General features: G+C 42.5%; 1 protein-coding gene across 2 annotated transcripts in view; it reads right to left on the reverse strand.

Annotated features, from left to right (window-relative positions):
- DYNC1H1 (dynein cytoplasmic 1 heavy chain 1) overlaps nt 1-16537 on the reverse strand; it is a 60549-nt gene that overhangs the window by 29543 nt on the left and 14469 nt on the right. For both annotated transcript variants that reach the window (XM_054971699.1, XM_054971698.1), the window contains exons 11-40: nt 16107-16253; nt 15825-15965; nt 15315-15491; nt 14964-15074; nt 14097-14216; nt 13646-13885; nt 13002-13157; nt 12714-12827; nt 12072-12182; nt 11770-11979; nt 10751-10897; nt 10379-10545; nt 10033-10206; nt 9329-9494; nt 9050-9238; nt 8723-8917; nt 8312-8594; nt 7957-8057; nt 7508-7667; nt 5964-6207; nt 4649-4832; nt 3978-4190; nt 3627-3865; nt 3358-3514; nt 2659-2886; nt 2289-2519; nt 2032-2172; nt 1468-1701; nt 642-848; nt 424-545 (exon numbers count right to left, since the gene is read on the reverse strand). In XM_054971699.1, coding sequence (XP_054827674.1) covers nt 424-545; nt 642-848; nt 1468-1701; nt 2032-2172; nt 2289-2519; nt 2659-2886; nt 3358-3514; nt 3627-3865; nt 3978-4190; nt 4649-4832; nt 5964-6207; nt 7508-7667; nt 7957-8057; nt 8312-8594; nt 8723-8917; nt 9050-9238; nt 9329-9494; nt 10033-10206; nt 10379-10545; nt 10751-10897; nt 11770-11979; nt 12072-12182; nt 12714-12827; nt 13002-13157; nt 13646-13885; nt 14097-14216; nt 14964-15074; nt 15315-15491; nt 15825-15965; nt 16107-16253 — 5309 coding nt within the window. The remainder of the gene's footprint in view (nt 1-423; nt 546-641; nt 849-1467; nt 1702-2031; nt 2173-2288; nt 2520-2658; nt 2887-3357; nt 3515-3626; nt 3866-3977; nt 4191-4648; nt 4833-5963; nt 6208-7507; nt 7668-7956; nt 8058-8311; nt 8595-8722; nt 8918-9049; nt 9239-9328; nt 9495-10032; nt 10207-10378; nt 10546-10750; nt 10898-11769; nt 11980-12071; nt 12183-12713; nt 12828-13001; nt 13158-13645; nt 13886-14096; nt 14217-14963; nt 15075-15314; nt 15492-15824; nt 15966-16106; nt 16254-16537) is intronic.

Here is a 16537-nt window from a genome sequence, read left to right on the forward strand (position 1 = left end):
ACACAGCTCCCCATCTTGATCTTTGTCATATCCTGGTTTCTCAGCACAAGTGCAGCCCATTTTCACCGTTATTTACAAAGGATCATTTTTATGGCATCTTGCTTACTTAATTTTTATGCTGCTTCTGCAGGGAACCTGCCTGAGGCGGTTCATGAAATAAAAATGGCATAAACAAGAGTGATGCAAACCCTCTTCCACTAAATACAGTAGTAACATACGGACTTCAAAAGACTCTGATTAGGCTAATAGACTATAGTGCTAAATGTAACAGTCCATTTGCAAGGTTGATCCTTGCTACTTGATAAAGCACAGAGTATCAATATAGGAGCAGGTTCAAACCTTGAAACTTCATACAAGGCACGTTAAAAGAATCTGGCATCAGCACATGTACTATATGTAGATTTGTCACTGTAGACGTATTACCTGTGCGAAAGAGGTTTCCTTCCGGGATCTGTAGGTGGGTTACATGCTCCAACAAACTGAATTCTCTCCAGTTTTACCCATGTTTGGTCTGAGGTACGGTAGAAGCCTCCGTGTTCTACCATCTGAGGAAATAAAATGGTTGGTTACAAGGGGAGGCCCATGGACAACAACAACAACAACAACAAAAGAGCTGAATTCATCATTCAACTTGTACTAACCTGTCTGATGAAGGATATAACTCTCTGTGTGCCATATTTATCCATATCTGGCAAGTTGATTTCATCACAGAAGAGCACCAACCATTTCCCCAGCTGAACAGGAGCCAGTACCACACCGTTCGGAGTACGCCTGTACTCGCAGTAATGGTCAAAGGTTTTCAAGAGGAGCTCTGGAGTAGTTGCACTGGAGAAATTCAGTCCAACCACCTAAAAATGCAAGGGCATGACCAAGGAAGCCAAACAATGTGTTGAGATACATGTGTAACATTTTATCAGTGCAACATTTAAGAGATAAAGTTGTACATCCTGGTCTTGAGTAATTTTAAAAAAATATGCATTTCTTTCAAGAGCTTTTTTGTTTGCCTGTATAAAACTGGGAAAGTAAGTTGTGTTAGGAAATCTGGACTCACAAGGTTGTAAGCCACTATTTGGAGTGGCGTAAAGATAAGATCTTCAGATAAACAATTTACGTTCACAATGAAATAGCTACACTACAGTCTAGTCTATGAAATAATAGTACTGTGGTTCAAAATCAAAAATTGGCTCAGAGACCAGCAAGGATCTTATAAGAGTTACTTTAGAGACCCTAGTCTCTATTAAGCTACTTTTGACATTCCTCTTTTTAGAAGAAAAAAGATTTGCCATTGGCTTGAGTGGCTATTGCTAGAGCAAAAAATCCAAAACTTGTTTAGAATCTTAAGCAAGAGTCTAAGTGAAAAAAAGCAACAGATGAACTGGAGTTACACAAATATTTTGGCCTTCTGCTGCTAGATGAGAGTTTTTATGATTACTAACATGCCAAATCTATACACAAAAAACTATTTACCTCCATGTCAGGCAAAGCCCTGAGTGCACTGAAGAGAGTCATGGTCTTTCCAGAACCTGGTGGGCCACAGAGGACGAGTGGTTTGTGCTCAGCAAGCCAAGTGTATAGCAATGCTTCATGGCGGACAGTGTCTAGGGTGGGCACCACAACATCTGGAGCGGCAACTTTGTGCGTCTCGACTTCAATCTGCGGAACTTTTGACTGCCAGGGCACCCACTCTCCAGTAATCGATACCTGTGGGAAGATGAAATGATCTGTTGCTCTCTGCTACTCTTTGCTGTCAGGCACACTCCTTTAAACCAGCTGGTAGGGAGGGTGGGATACTCCCTAAAATTTAGTTTTAGGGAGTACTTTTAGGGAGTATGTGGTCCAAAGATTAGCATGCGTATAGTGAAGAGATTAGCATGCATAGAGTGAAGCTCTGCATGCTGTTGATAAGTCTTTAGAAGAGAGTTTATAAAGTATCCGTTGCACTGATCATGTTCAGACCAAATGCCACTAAGAGAAGCAGGGTGCATTAAGTACTTGAAGATGAGAATACAGCACTCATATGTGGATGGTTACCTCATAATCGATTATAGGTATATTTGGCGCTGAAGGCAGTGGCACAGTGGTGATCCTTCTGATGTATTCACCCAGTTCTGCTCTCATCTTCAGGCGGCTGTCTCCAGAGAACGACCACAGAATCGCATAAACTAGGTACCGCTGTGAAACACAAACCAAATCAGCAGATGTGGAAAACAAAACAATCCTTCTAAAACGGTGAAATCAACAAGTTTGGCGGCTTTAGCATATTAATCTAGAACTACAACAGGAATTACCTGGATGTAGCGTTCAAGCTGATCTATCTGCATAGGGAAGTCCGGGTGGTTGGCGTTGTACTGTGCTACGTTGCGGCAAGCCTGATGCAGCATGGAGAAGAGCGAGCCAAGGCAGCGTAAGCGGGTGAGATCCATGATGTGCTCCAACTTGAAGGCATGTTCAAGGGCCTTTGTCACTAGTCCGTTGGATGTGAAGTACGGCTGCATAATTGTAGCTGCATCTCTCTGAATCTGCCCAAAAAAGTATTTCATTCGCTTTGCAGCCTGTAATTGCCATGCTGCAAAAGTCTAATTCTAAAGTGGGGGAAGGAAAAGGTGGTAGTGGGCAAACTGACAAGATGCACTCATTTACTGCAATCTCAAATCATACCTGCAACATAGGAGAAGCTGTTTCTTCACCCTCATCTTCTTTCCCCTTCCGCCTGCGCTGAGCTTCCTCTTCACCCTCGTCCAGAGGGATGCTCCGCAGTCTGGCCAGGAAGTTGTTGAAAATCATATCGGTACTGAGAACATCTTCACTGAACCAAACCATGCCGCATCTTGACACTGTGGCCAGAGTAGCATACTTCAGATCTTGAACTTCAAACATGATGCGCACCTATAGGAGAAGCAGAAATCAGATTTTTAGGAATTACTTTTCAAATTGACAAATGACCTGCACATAAAGCTCCCTATCCTGTATTTGGCAAGAATTCCCTCCTCCAGCTGATCCTAACTCCTGTTATTGAACACACCAGTACGGAAGAAATTAAGTTTTCTGTGTATTTCTCATAAGGCAGCCATTCACAGTGAGAATTCTTCCTAATCCAATCGGGAAACAAGGTGAAGAGTGTTTGGAATTCAGTTTGTGTAACTGATTATGGCAGAAACAACACCCAGGAACAGGTTTCCCTGGTCAATGCCTAAATGGTAAAACATTTATTTATGTGTACATACGTACATATACACACTTCAAACTGCCCAACCATCCACTGTCCACACAATTTTCATTGAACTAAGCTCACTCACACAGTTCCTCCTAAACCTGATGATTTATTCCCAGTAACTACAAAAATGAAGTCAGCCTTACGTTTGGTGGGAGGCTCAGACGCTCCCCGTTCGGCAGAGTCAGTAGTTTGTTGTCATCCAAAACAGAGTTCAAGTTCTCCACCCATTCAGGATCTACATCTCCATCAAAGATGATCCACTGGCGTTTCTGTAGCTCCCCTCTCACGTTGTCTATAATCCTAGGTAAGAGAAAGAATGTAGCACGAGCTGAGTCTGCATGCTCAGCTCTTGCCTGGCACCCCAAGAAATCACCTGTTCTAAGCTTCTGAGTTGCTTATTTCACACACTCACTTTCTCAGGACGTGCGTGAACAATCCATCAGTCCACTCTCTGGTGTTGGGATCCAGTGTGCCGTACAGGTGGTCTTTGCTAATTGCTTTGGGATCAATGATGTGGGCGACGCCTTCCACACCCTCCAGCCTCTCTAGTGCCTTCAGAAGCACTCTCCAAGCCATGCTTTTCCCACTTCCAGAAGGACCCACCATCATCAAGCCGTGGTTGATCTGGGTGATTTGGTAGAGCTGAAGAACCTGCAGTGGAAGGGGTAAAGAATTCAGACTCTCCCGCGATTCCATCTCAACCTAGAACAGTGCTGGGAGCAGATCGCACTTCGTTATGCCAGTGAGCAGAGGCGCCGCCTACCTTTTCAACCCACATGCCGCCAACGTCTTCTCCATCACCGTAGGTAAGGTACATTTCCTGGCACACTTTCTTTAGTTCTTCCCTCAGGGCAGTCATTTCTCCACGGTGATACTGAATGCCAGGGAACACGTCAGACAAGAGGCTGAAAAGCAATGGTATGTCTTCTGCAACCAGTTTGGGGACCATCGTTTCACAGACACTCTGGATCAGGATCTATGTGAAAAAAAACATTTGCTTTGTTTCTTAGTACAAAGGAGGAAGAAGCAAGTTTTTCCAACAATCCACTTGGTAGAAGTGCAGGCCTGAAAACAGCAGTACAGGAGATATAAACAAATGAGAGCTTCATGTCAGAAAACTTAACAATAATAGCTTTGCAGATAATGCTTCTTTTTTGCAAAACAGAGAAGCCTGAATAGGCTTTGGATGATATGTTTCAGACAACCTGTAACCCTTATAACCAAGGGGTAGGATTTTTGACAGAAACTCAGGCATCCTACTACTAGCACCTGCAGTTAGGTTACTAAATGCTACATTAAAGCAGCCCACAACAGTATGTGCATGCATACACGGTGCAGTAATGGATCAAGTTGACACAAGATCCTTTTCTGTGTTAACAGTGCACCACATTATCAGAGATTGCATTAATTTTCCTACTACACCCCACTCTGTACCTCTTGTTCGGGTAAGTTCTCAGCGATTTCTCCTTCGTCAACCACTTCACCACGCTCTTCCTTCTCCCGTTTTATCTTCTGAATTCTCTCTCTCTTCACATTGCCAGCACTGATGAGAACACTCTTCAGTGCTCTCAAGCCGAAGTCATAATGGCTTTGAGAAGACAGCTGCTCATCACACAGTCTAGGGAGCAAAAGGCATTCAAGTGTCATTTAACCTGTTAAATGGAGAAGGGGTGCTTTAACCTGTTAACAAATCAGGCTGGATAGGGGAATTGGGAATTTTTACCCAGCAGCAGTTATGTCATGGATAGCTGCAATATAACCAGTACTTCAGCACAATAAAAACATTGTGCTAATTGTTGAAGGCTTTCACGGCCAGAGAACAATGGTTGTTGTGGATTTTCCGGGCTGTATAGCCGTGGTCTTGGCATTGTAGTTCCTGACGTTTCGCCAGAGACCCTGAGAGATCTCTGTCTTTTGGTGCTACACCTCTGAAGATGCCAGCCACAGCTGCTGGCGAAACGTCAGGAACTACAATGCCAAGACCATGGCTATACAGCCCGGAAAATCCACAACAACCATTGTACTAATTGTTTAAAACTTAGGATTCAGAAACACAAAGTAACAGCAACAGCCAGGATCAGCCAATACTGAATTCACACAACTCTGCAAGAGCCAAATTTTACTATTTGTATAAACATTTTAAAGCTGCCTTTCCACCCAATTTAGGGAACCCAAGATGGCAAACAACAACAATGTGCTTATATACCACTTTTCTAGACAGATTAGTGCCCAATTCAGAGCAGTGAACAAAGTCAGTGTTATTATCATCCCCTGAATACAGCTGGGGCTGAGCGGAGTGGCTTACTCAAGGCCACCTGCTGAATTCATGGCAGTAGTGGGTTTTGAACCAGCAAAGGGCTGACTCGCAACCCAACCACTTAACCACTATGCTACAACAGCAATTTAAATAATCACAACAAGAATAAAAACACATCTCCATATATATATCAATTAACACAGAATCAACATAACATACACAGGAATGGGGAAAAGGGTCAATGAGAATCAGTGAGAGAATGCCAGAGGAAACAGAGAAGTGAAAGAGGACAGATGAAACCTCCCTGTAGAGGGAATTCCAAAATTGTGATGCCATGACTTAAGAAGGCCCTTTCTTGGGTTACTAACCATCTAGCCTCACAGAGGCACCGGAGCAGGGCCTCCTAAGATGGTTGTAGTAGACAGTAAGTTCATATGGGAGTGGGAAATAGTTATTATATGACACATGCCTCTGTCAACAACCACTACTTACTTGAAGAACGGAACAATCTTGTTGGCGAGCACTTCAGCAGTCCGGAACCCCTGTGAGTACAGCATGACCTGGGCAATCAGCTGACGGTCAGGTTTTGTCATGGCCAAGCTACGGAACAGTTTCTTCAAGTTGTCAGGGAGGTTGGATCTCCCAGCATAGCCGGGGTTCATTGTGATGAAGATTGCCATGTCCGCGCTCACTTTCACTTGCTTGTTCAGCAGCTCACAGGTAATGGGGGCAGCAGCTGAAAGGAAACATTAGCTCTCTTAAGCATGCTAGTCTTAGCTCAAAGTTTATAAAATTTAAAAAAACACTGACACAGCAGCCTGTGCTATGTATCATGAGCTCAGCGAAGGTGCAAGTTTTACATGGAGCTTCAGTCCCAGACCACGGCAATTAAAAGCAGCTCAGATGTCAAAGCCAGCAAAACCATTTCGTTAGACTTCTGGAGAGCCCAAGGCCAGTCAAGAGCAAACACTGCTAGACCAGATAGTTAAATCAAGCTAACCCAGGGTTCCCCAACCTATGGGCACCACTATACACCTCCAGGCACTTCCACAGGTGCCAGTCATGTGATTTTGGAGTGTCGGTTATGTGCTATCGAGTCGCCTCTGACCCTATGAGTTAAAGTAGAAAAATAGGCAGGGCCATTGTAAAGGCTGCTTTCATCCAAATAAAGGGTCTTTTCACTTGGATCCTCCCCACCACTCACTGGCAAATTATTCTGTAAGGAGGATCACCTGTGAGGGGGTGTGGGCTATGGAAAAATCAGAGCATCCTTTTGTCACTTCCTTCTCTTTGTATTTTATCCTCCTTTTCTGCCACTGGTTTGCTTCTGTGTGCATGCTATCCCCCCGCTTGTGCTTCTGTGCATGTGTATTTATATCCTCCACCCCTTCCTCTTCTGAATGTGTGCTTGGTTCTGCCACACAGGGCAGCCATTTTGTAGAGGCGCCTGCCACCCTGACTCAAATTCCAAAGGTTCCCACAGACTCAAAAGGTTTGGGGACCCCTGCAGCTTGATATATATTTTTATTTAAGCAGTTTCTCTCCCCTTCCCCATAATTTCTAAACATTAATGCAAAATTTCCATTTGCTCTACGATTGTTTTTATTCCAGTTCTTACTGGATTGCCAGCAAAATAAGATAGCTTCAGACACGACAAGGTGGAAGTCTATAAAATGGGGCATTGCACACTTGCTTGCTGTGCTTCTCCAGTCTTGTCAAAAATGTAAAGATGTGTAAGCACCTCTGTATGAGACAAAGATGGATATCTCTCTCTTCAGAGTTCCAAAAAAGCATGATTCGTTTATGCTTCTGCTCCATCTCACTCCTGAAGTGCCCCTTACAAGGAACACAAGTCATACAGGAATACAGAACAGCCAATTTGAAAGAGATGTTAATTGTTGGAAGCGTAATGGGCAAAAGCAGAGAGGATATCAGGATTTTTTTCGCCCCATTTCTTTACAAGTTTCAAAAAAGCCTCTCCTATTACAACACAGAACTACTACCTGTCAATCACGTAGGAACATTCATAAACCTACTTTTGTCATAACTGGGATTGGAGTGTTCCCTCAGTGCTTCTTGGATGCACTGAATCTGCTGAGAAACAGCAGAAAGCATCCGCTCCTCAAGCCTGTTGAACTCGTCAAAGCAGCCCCAAGCGCCTACTTGACAGAGGCCCACGAAGATGCGACCCATTGCCTAGAGAGAGAGAGAAGAAAAGCCTCAGAAATACCGAGAAGTTCTGCAGTATTCGTCAATGCACCACCATACGCTCTCTCCCTCTGGGACGCCTGCTTTAAAATGGGGTGGGATGCTTCTTAGAGGGAGGAACTGCAGTGGCTAGGCTGGTTCCACTATATTAGAGAGTGCTGCTTCGTGACAGCTCTGTGCCCATGATGTTCAGGGATACAATCCTCACTCCTTAGTCACATGAACCTTGTGTATTCATGCACCAATACAACATCATTGTAGGTGAAAGCCCCCGTACCTGGAAATCAAATGTTTCATCACAGTTGAAAACAAGGACAAATCGGCCAAGCTGGTGTCCAAGAGCCTTAACAGATTCGGTTTTACCAGTTCCAGCAGGTCCTGTTTAAAAAAGAAAAGCATGTTACATGGTAAAAAAAAGCCTCTTTATTTTTCCACACTACCGTCATACCACACATCCAATACTACCTATATATTCATGCTTTCCCCCTTCATCTTTGAAATGATCTCATTGTTTATGGGGGTGCTGCTTTTTCAGCACTGCTAAAGCCCAAAGTGGAATTTAGTTACATCACACAAGCAGCAGAGCACTAAGACAGTTCTTGAGAGGAGGGCATAGACCAGCAGCGACCTACCAAATGGAGACCCTCCCAGCCTGGCCTCCAGAGCTTGTGTCATTGTCAGGTAACAGCGATCAGTCAGAGGGGTTTGCACCAGTTTATCTTGCACACCAAGGTACTCGAAACCATAGTTGAATTTGGCGTTTGCCATCTGGATGGACAGCTGTTGCAACACATCTGTCTGTTTAGGGTCGAAGTAGAACCTCATCTGGCTCAGCCACTCGAAGGATTTGGAGTTGTCGATTCTACTTCTGATCAATGATCTTGTAACATCCCTTTGGTGCACCAATTCAGTAATCTTTCACAAAAGAGGGGGAGGGGAAAGAACATTATGCAACAACGTAGCATCAAACCACTTGTAGGCACAGCCTAGTTAATTGTGAACCAGAAGTGGCTCAGAGAAGGTTTCTGAAGACTATGGCTTACCAGGTGTTCCAGTTTCCTTCTGCGGAGAGGTGGCTGCTCCATCAGCACAGAATCCGCAAGTACAGTCAGGGTGACCTCCACATTGGCCAGCACAGACTGCAGAGGACTACTATCGCCACCACCACCCATGCCGGTCAGTGCTGATTCCACATTCTCTGACCAGGCAATCTGTGCTGATAGAACGACAAGCTGGGCCTAGAGAGAGAAAGAAAGAGAAAGAGGAATAAAAATGAGGATAGTACTGGCTTTTGCAGAAGTTTTGTCTCCCTTCTTATCTTCCCACACAAAATATAACGTCTTTTAAGATGTTAAAGCGTGTGCAAATACCTGATATTTGTCAATCCAGGAGATGTAGGTGGGTGGATCGATTGAAGTTGCTTTGCCAAAGATTTCAACTTCAGTGACTGACTCAGCAAGTAGTTTGGCCAGAGTCACTCTCATTTCTTTCTCGACCAGAGTGAGCCACTCATTGATCTTGGGATGCTCAGTGATTGACACAGGAGTTTTGAACAGCACCTAATGAATGAAGAGGAGAATTTTGTCCATTTTTTTCCCTTTAAAGTTAAACCTTAAGTATACTAAACAATTCAGAATTGGCTACTGTACCTCTTCGCCCTCACGTGAAGATATTCCCAGAACAATAGAGCTGTCCTCGTTCAGAATGATGCTTGACACCCCAGCAAACATCTTCTTGAAGTGTTTTTGCAGTTTTGCTACGTTCTTGCTGTTCCCTATGATCTCGAGCAAGTCTTCGTCGCCAACGAAGTAAAACCTTTTTTTAAAAAGTTAAAACTTTTAATGAACCAAAAATGCTACAGTGGAGAAACACAACAATCCTTTACAAAGTCTCTGTATCCATGGTATTCTTATGCAGATTAGTAAAGCATAACAGTATTAGAAGACTGGGACAACATCATCATGCTATATTTGTAAATCACGTAAGTCTCTATTTGTTTTGGCACAGAACATAATTGAAAACAGAGCTATATATCAGTATCTGGTAAGCACTGTGCGAAGCAGAAAAGTTTCAGTCTGAAGTTATGATATAGTTATCTTAGATCTATACCAATTCACCAAAATCCGACACTTTAAAGACATTTCCAGAACTTTAGATATGTTAATATTTAGATTTTTTTTTTTAAAAATCTAGTTTTAGGAGAATTTACTTGAGTGACAAAACTTAATGGCATAACATATTTGGTCAATGACACAAGACATTGAAAAAGGAGCCTGATAAACATAAAGAATGTATTCATGCCAAATTCTATCTACATTTAAAACCATAATATGATAAACTGGCAATTATTTACCGTGGGAAAGACGATCTCTCTCTTTCCAAGTACTCTCCCAACGCCTTCTGGATCTTCCCAAGCAAGTCTGCTAATCTCTCTAGTGATCTCTGTACACCCTGAATATTCAGAACATCCATGACCAGGGGAGATTTGGACACCTTTTTCATGAGAGCCAGGAACTCTGTACTGATGCTACAAATGCAGGAAAAAAGAGCATACTAAGAAAAGAGACCCAACACCCATTCCAGGAAGGATTTCATTGGCTTGGATAGTTTCTCTGTGGCAGACTCTTAGGAAGGAATAAATTAGCAAGTTACTAGGGATCACACCACGTTCACATTCAAAATGGAGGTTTGATCGTTACCTTTGGAACCTTTGAGTTTCCACGGGTAGCAGGTGCTTGATATCAGCGCTACCAGTGAAGATGCCTTCCAGATAAACCCAGCGCCTCTGGACGTCAATCCAGACGTCAAAGAGTGCCATGATACGGTTCAGTTTGTCTTCCCAGCTCAAGGCATCTTCTTCAAAAACCTATAGGCCAAGCAAAGACAGTTTCACTCATGTACTACAATTCAGCTCTTCTAGCTGTGTCAGCGTTAGCTAAACAGATTTAAGATGTGTGTGCTTGCTCATTTGCTGAAGTCAGACAAAGGTATGCAATGAGGCACGAGTGTAAAGAGAATGCACACTAACAATATAGAGAGAAAAACAATAAAGAGATGAGTTTGGTCTCTACCTTGTAGTACGGTGAGAGCTTCATTGCAGAGACACTGTTGATGTGCTCTTTGACTTTGTTGAAGAGGTCATCCCAGCCACGAATCAAGCGACATTTGTTCTGGTAGTTCACCAAGTCTAGTTCATAGGTGTTCCATACTTCTCTGATCTTTAAAAAAATATAAAATTATGCTTGAGAACGTGTGGGTTGGCATAAAAATATTTTTTAAATTACCTGAAAAGGAGGCTAAATATTTAAGTTGCAAGCGTTGCCTGGTGTCTATTGGGTCTATAGTGATTTCTCTTGTATTTAAGTATCTGGACAGTATTTAAGTTGTTTAGAGCACACAGCTAAAGATGCCAGGCGGGGGCCTAGCACCCCCAGGAGCTTTGGAGGTAGGACAAGGGATGGAAATGACATCAGTATATTGCTTGACAGCACTTCTTGCAGAAGCCTGTATGTGACATCAGTGCATTGACTGATATCATACCTGACTTCATTTCTTCCCCCCACTATTTCTCCTGCCAACCCAAGAGGCAAGGGTGAGAGAGGAGGGCTTTTCCCTGGAAGACTGCCTGCCTGAGGTGGGCACGTGGCAAGCCTACCTAGAGGCCAAGACAGATTAAGGTAAACGCTTTCTAGAAACCTGATCCAGAACTTACTTCCTTTCTAGTGCCTCCAAATGCATGGTTTTGATTAGATTAGGAAACAGAACGCAGGAAGCAGTCAGTGTGTTCCTAAAGAGAGTTAACACCTTTCTAACTCCATTTAAGTCAATTGATTTAGAAGGTGTATCTCTGCTTAGGGTTGCAATGCATGTATTTTGAGATAAGCTTCTTGCCATCTTTCCTCCCTTTGTATTCTCTTTTTCATTTACTCTCTCTGTATGCAAGCCCATGAACAGGAGCAACTGCAGCCAAAGCATGTGAGCTTGCCTCTCAGTACGTATTTTGAAAAGATCCACAGATTTTCGTTTAGGAAAACGTATTAGGGATGCAGGTCAATACAATTAGTAGTATTAAAAGCCAGTAGTAAGTAACCTGCTTCAAAAATTCTTCCAGTGCCATCTCCCCTTGAGCCACCAGCAGCACATCTTTCACGATCAGCTCGTTCTTCTGCAAGTCAACATCCCAAATCTGTCCCAGCGTTAGTTCAGAAACGACCCAGTTCACATGCAGCCTCTTCATCAATTGTTTCCAGTGACGATCTTTAAGAGCCTCCGACTTCAGCTCAATCACCAACATGTTGATCTGAACAGGGGAGAAAAGAAAAACGTAATATTGACTTAAGCAACAACATGCTGTCACAGCCCCAAAGGTGATTTTTTAAAAAGTAAACATACCTTCATGTAACCTTTCAGAAGCCTCTGAACATATTCATAGGAGGCATACTGTCGCAAGCGAGCAGGGAAATTCTTCAGCTGGTTTAGCAAGCCATCTAAACTTTGTCGAAGCTGTTGAAACGAAAAGAGCAATATAAACAGAAAGCAAAATACTGTCGTCTTGGTTGACAGGTGCTTCTTAACCCAAGCATTCCTTAGTGTCTGCCAGGAACAATGCCTAGCTCTTATCTTGTTCTCCTTCATGTATGACTATGCAGATCAGTCCCTTTGCCCTACTAAAGGAGTTGCGTTCTAACTCTGAAAATCAGTCCCCCACAGTATGGAGTCTGGTGCTGCGGTCCAAATGAGGAAATGCAGAAGAACCCAAGAAGATTCCCGGATCTTCAATTACAAAAGGGCTGTCAAACATGTTTATTAGTGTGTGTTTTTATCTAGTATTGTGGAAAATATTTCTATCATAAAAGGTTAAGTTTTAACTTTTCATGGTGGTTTTAAAAAGATGGGCCTGTGTCATGAGTAAATTTCCTAAAGACACTTCCTCTGAAAGGTTCCTTTAAAGCTTGCATTTTTAACGTATTGTGCACAACCTCAAAACTCACTGCTGTCTCTGAACCCTCTACATGCATAGCTGAATAAGCGTACCTTGCGAGGCTGTACTGAAACCCAAGGCTGCTCCTTCATTTGATCAATCTGCTCCCAGACCTTGGAAAGCTCAGACCAGACTCCTTTAAGGTCCTGCAGCTCTTCTAAAGCAACCTACAAGTCAAGATACACTTCCAATGAAAAAGACGCAAGTGGCATCAACTAAAAGATTTCTTGTGATGCTTCATAGGTAAGTCCAGGTATAAAATAAAACATCTGCCTAGCTCGGAGTACAGAACTATAGAAATACAGCTGAAATTCACACACATAATTGCTGGGATTTCATACCTGCACACGCTCTTCACTACCACTAAGCAGTCCTGTATCTGTAAGTTCCAAAGCTTCTTTGGCTTTCGCACATTTCTCACGGTCGTCTTTCAGCCTCCCAAATTTTCCTTCGTATATGGTAAGAGCTTGAAGAGCCTCTTCTGGACGCAGGTTACCCTTAATTAAGCAGGAATGAAATTTTATTTAGATTTTTATATCCTGCTTTTCTTCCCCATAAGTACCCAAAGCACCTTAATCGTTCTCCCCTCCTCCATTTTATCCTCACAGCAACCACCTTGTGAGGAAGGCTAGTCAGAGAGAGAGAGGGACCAGCCCAAGAAGAACTGGTTATTTTAGGGGCCAATACACAAGTTAGCTGTAGCAATCAATGGACGACATGTACAATTTTACAGTTAGCATACAATTATTCTGCAGCACACCTTATGCTCCAGTTTAAGGTGGAGAAGTACAAGTGTTCTACTTTCAGGTTACTCTGTTGTGCAGGGAGGGGGGCCTGGATTATGCATGCATCATCATATTTTAGGTTTGTAGTCCAGAGTCATTTGGTTCCACACACTCCCTGCACCCCACTCTGCGTGTGCAGATGCACAAAAAAAGTTTTACACTAAACATTATGGTTTAAGTGATAGACTACTGGGACTTACTGTTACTGGCTTTGTTTTCTCCCAGTCGGTCAGCAAGTCAATTGTGCGACTCTCCACGGCTCGATCCTCTTGCACAATCTTCATCTGCAAGTTCGCCACTTGCTGCTGAATGGCAGAATCCTTGCGGCGCATGATGTCATTGAAAGCACCCCACTCTCCTTCAATGTTATCTATGTACAGCCAGGAAGATGGAAACTGGAATCTCTGCTTCTCAAGCAAACGCTGCCCATTGCGGTATAGCTATTAGTGGAAAAACAAAAATTAAATGAGGGTTACATCCAATACAAATTTACACGTGAAGTTATAGTCAGCTGCTGCCCTAAAACACAGAAACGTGCCACCATTGTTGAAAAAGCACTTCACCCTAGGACAGACTTTGAACACATGCATATGATCAGATCTTAACTATGTGGAAGAAACTTATTGCAAAAGCTTGCCAAAGGTGACGTACCTCAACCTGTTTTTCAAATTGCTTGATTTTGCGCTTCAGGGACTGTACATATGTGATGAAGGTCACTGCGTCGGATGTGCTCGCTGTGTCCACTGAATGCTGCTCCAGCTCTTGTCGTGACTGCAAATGTAACAGAATCAAGGATTTTATATGTGCAAGAGGAAACCGGAGTTCTTAGGGTAACAGAAAGGGCTATGGTTTAGAGCCATTGCTCAGGTGTAGCAGTGCTCTTCTAGGAGACACGAGTCAGGCTCAGTAAGCATAACATGAGCAAGCAGACAGCACATCCTTATGCCGAATGGGATCTTGAACAAACTCGAAATCAATTAGTTCCAAGCATATCTTCCGGGTCATTCAATTGCTGAACTAAAAGTTGCTGTCCTCAAACAAAGAAACTTCAAGGGCAGCTTATGACATACAATTGCTGAATCTGAGTTCATTCACAAGTTCAGAACAGTGGAACCCCTAGGATGGAATAGGGAGGTAGGATTCTTATCTCACCACAGATGCTAATTTCTGCTCTAATCAAGATGCACTGTAACATTGTATCATTAAATTCTGACTCCCTTCTGTGTTTCACCTCTTGAGTGGGATACAAAGGCTCAGGGATCTCCACTCCTCCTTGTATCTGGAGCTTTGGTTCTTGAAAGCTTATATCCTGAAAATCTTGTTGGTCTTTAAGGTGCCGCTGGACTCAAATCCTGCTGTTCTACTGCAGACCAACATGGCTAGCTACCTGAAGCACATCGTGGATCAACATGGCCTTGCACCCTCTCTTTCTGAGATGAGATTTATGCCAATAGCTACAGTTATGGCGTCTCAAGCCATTTTTTTGGTTTAGGGAGGTTCATTAAAATAAATGCTTACCTTGGAAATTTGAGAATGGAACTCAGTCATGTTTTGGCCCAGCATCTGACCAAATTTGCTGAGTACTTCCTTATGCCAGGAGTCATACTTCAAATTCACCTTGGATTGCACCTATGTAGTTAAGACAGACAACTCCATTTTTACTCTATATTATAATCGAGCCTCAAAATTAAGAAGATTCATGTTATAATAACTGGAATTGCCCTCCCTTCTGGCCTGCACTACCACAAGATTAACAACAGTTAATGGAACAGATATCCCCTTCAATCTGATCATCAGAGACTGCTGCATAATATTAATAGCTTTACATGTTAACACAGAGGTAGGCAAAGAGGAATGTTATATGTTTACCTTTCCATAGTCTATGATGACAGGTCCAAACTCCTTCCTGGTTTCTGCATTGTCAAAAGTTCCTCTTGCTTTTCTTATCTGAACTAAGAGCGCTTGCCACTTATTTAAGTCTTCTCCAAGGCGATTGTAGATATTTTCAGCTTGCATATCCCACAGACATTGATACTGAAGCCAGACCTGAAGATTAAGCACGAAAAAGAATTCTGAAATAAAGTAGTTTGTGACTAGTTGGGTTTTACAATCTCTATATATTTTTACTCTCTTCATATCTGAGTATTGGTAGCCATCTTGAGAACAATGGCTGCGAGTGAAGAATATAAATGTCATGAGAACAAACAATTTGGAATTTAAAAAAAACTAAAATCCTCAGGTATAGGAATTGACAAAAGTGAAAGTTGTGTTTTTCTTTAATGTCTACTTTTCTTCTATAGTCTTAATAAAGGCAAACCAACCAACAAGTAGAAAATGTTTGCATAACCACAGCAGAATGATAAAGAATTCCTATCCTACCTTAACATACTGTTCAACTTCTGTTACGATCCCCATGACTGCAGAGTAAGATTCTTCAAGAGCTGAAGGACCATCGGGCATCCGTGTCAATGCATTCCGATAAAATTTTTCTTCTTCTGACAACTCATAGTGCACACCAACCTAAGAAAATTCAGAATTAAGTACAAACCACATGTATACATTTACAAAACAGCTCATGGTAAATTCCTTCAAGATTTATGTTTTACATGTTTTACTACTCTGTCCCTTTCAGATTCAAACATACACTTAAATCATTCGTACCTGATACCTCTGACTTTGAATTCTAGGCAGTGACAGTATCACCATCTTCCAAGCAAACAATTCTTGGAAGAGTTTGTATCTGCAGTCTTCTATTGGGGGATTCAGGTAGATCACCTGATTGGTTATCCGCAGCTCGTGCACAACATTCTGCAGGAATAGAAAGACAACATCTTCTGTTTTACTATGCAAAGCAATACAGGTTATATTACATATCAAATCAGATTTCTATTGTGAAGCTTTTTTCTTAAGCCCTTAATACTCATCCACATCTGTATTTGCTCACATTTATTCTCTTCATCTCCCTCTCATCTCATCTGCTGTCAACATTCAGACTGTAAGCTGCTAAAGGGCAGATGGCCATATTTTTCCATTTATGAGACTCTAAAGCACCAATTACAGGGCTATCCTGAAACAAAACTTTTAACTTTGTA

The sequence above is a fragment of the Eublepharis macularius genome, chromosome 2 (assembly GCF_028583425.1).
Source record: "Eublepharis macularius isolate TG4126 chromosome 2, MPM_Emac_v1.0, whole genome shotgun sequence".
Taxonomy (NCBI): Eukaryota; Metazoa; Chordata; class Lepidosauria; order Squamata; family Eublepharidae; genus Eublepharis; species Eublepharis macularius.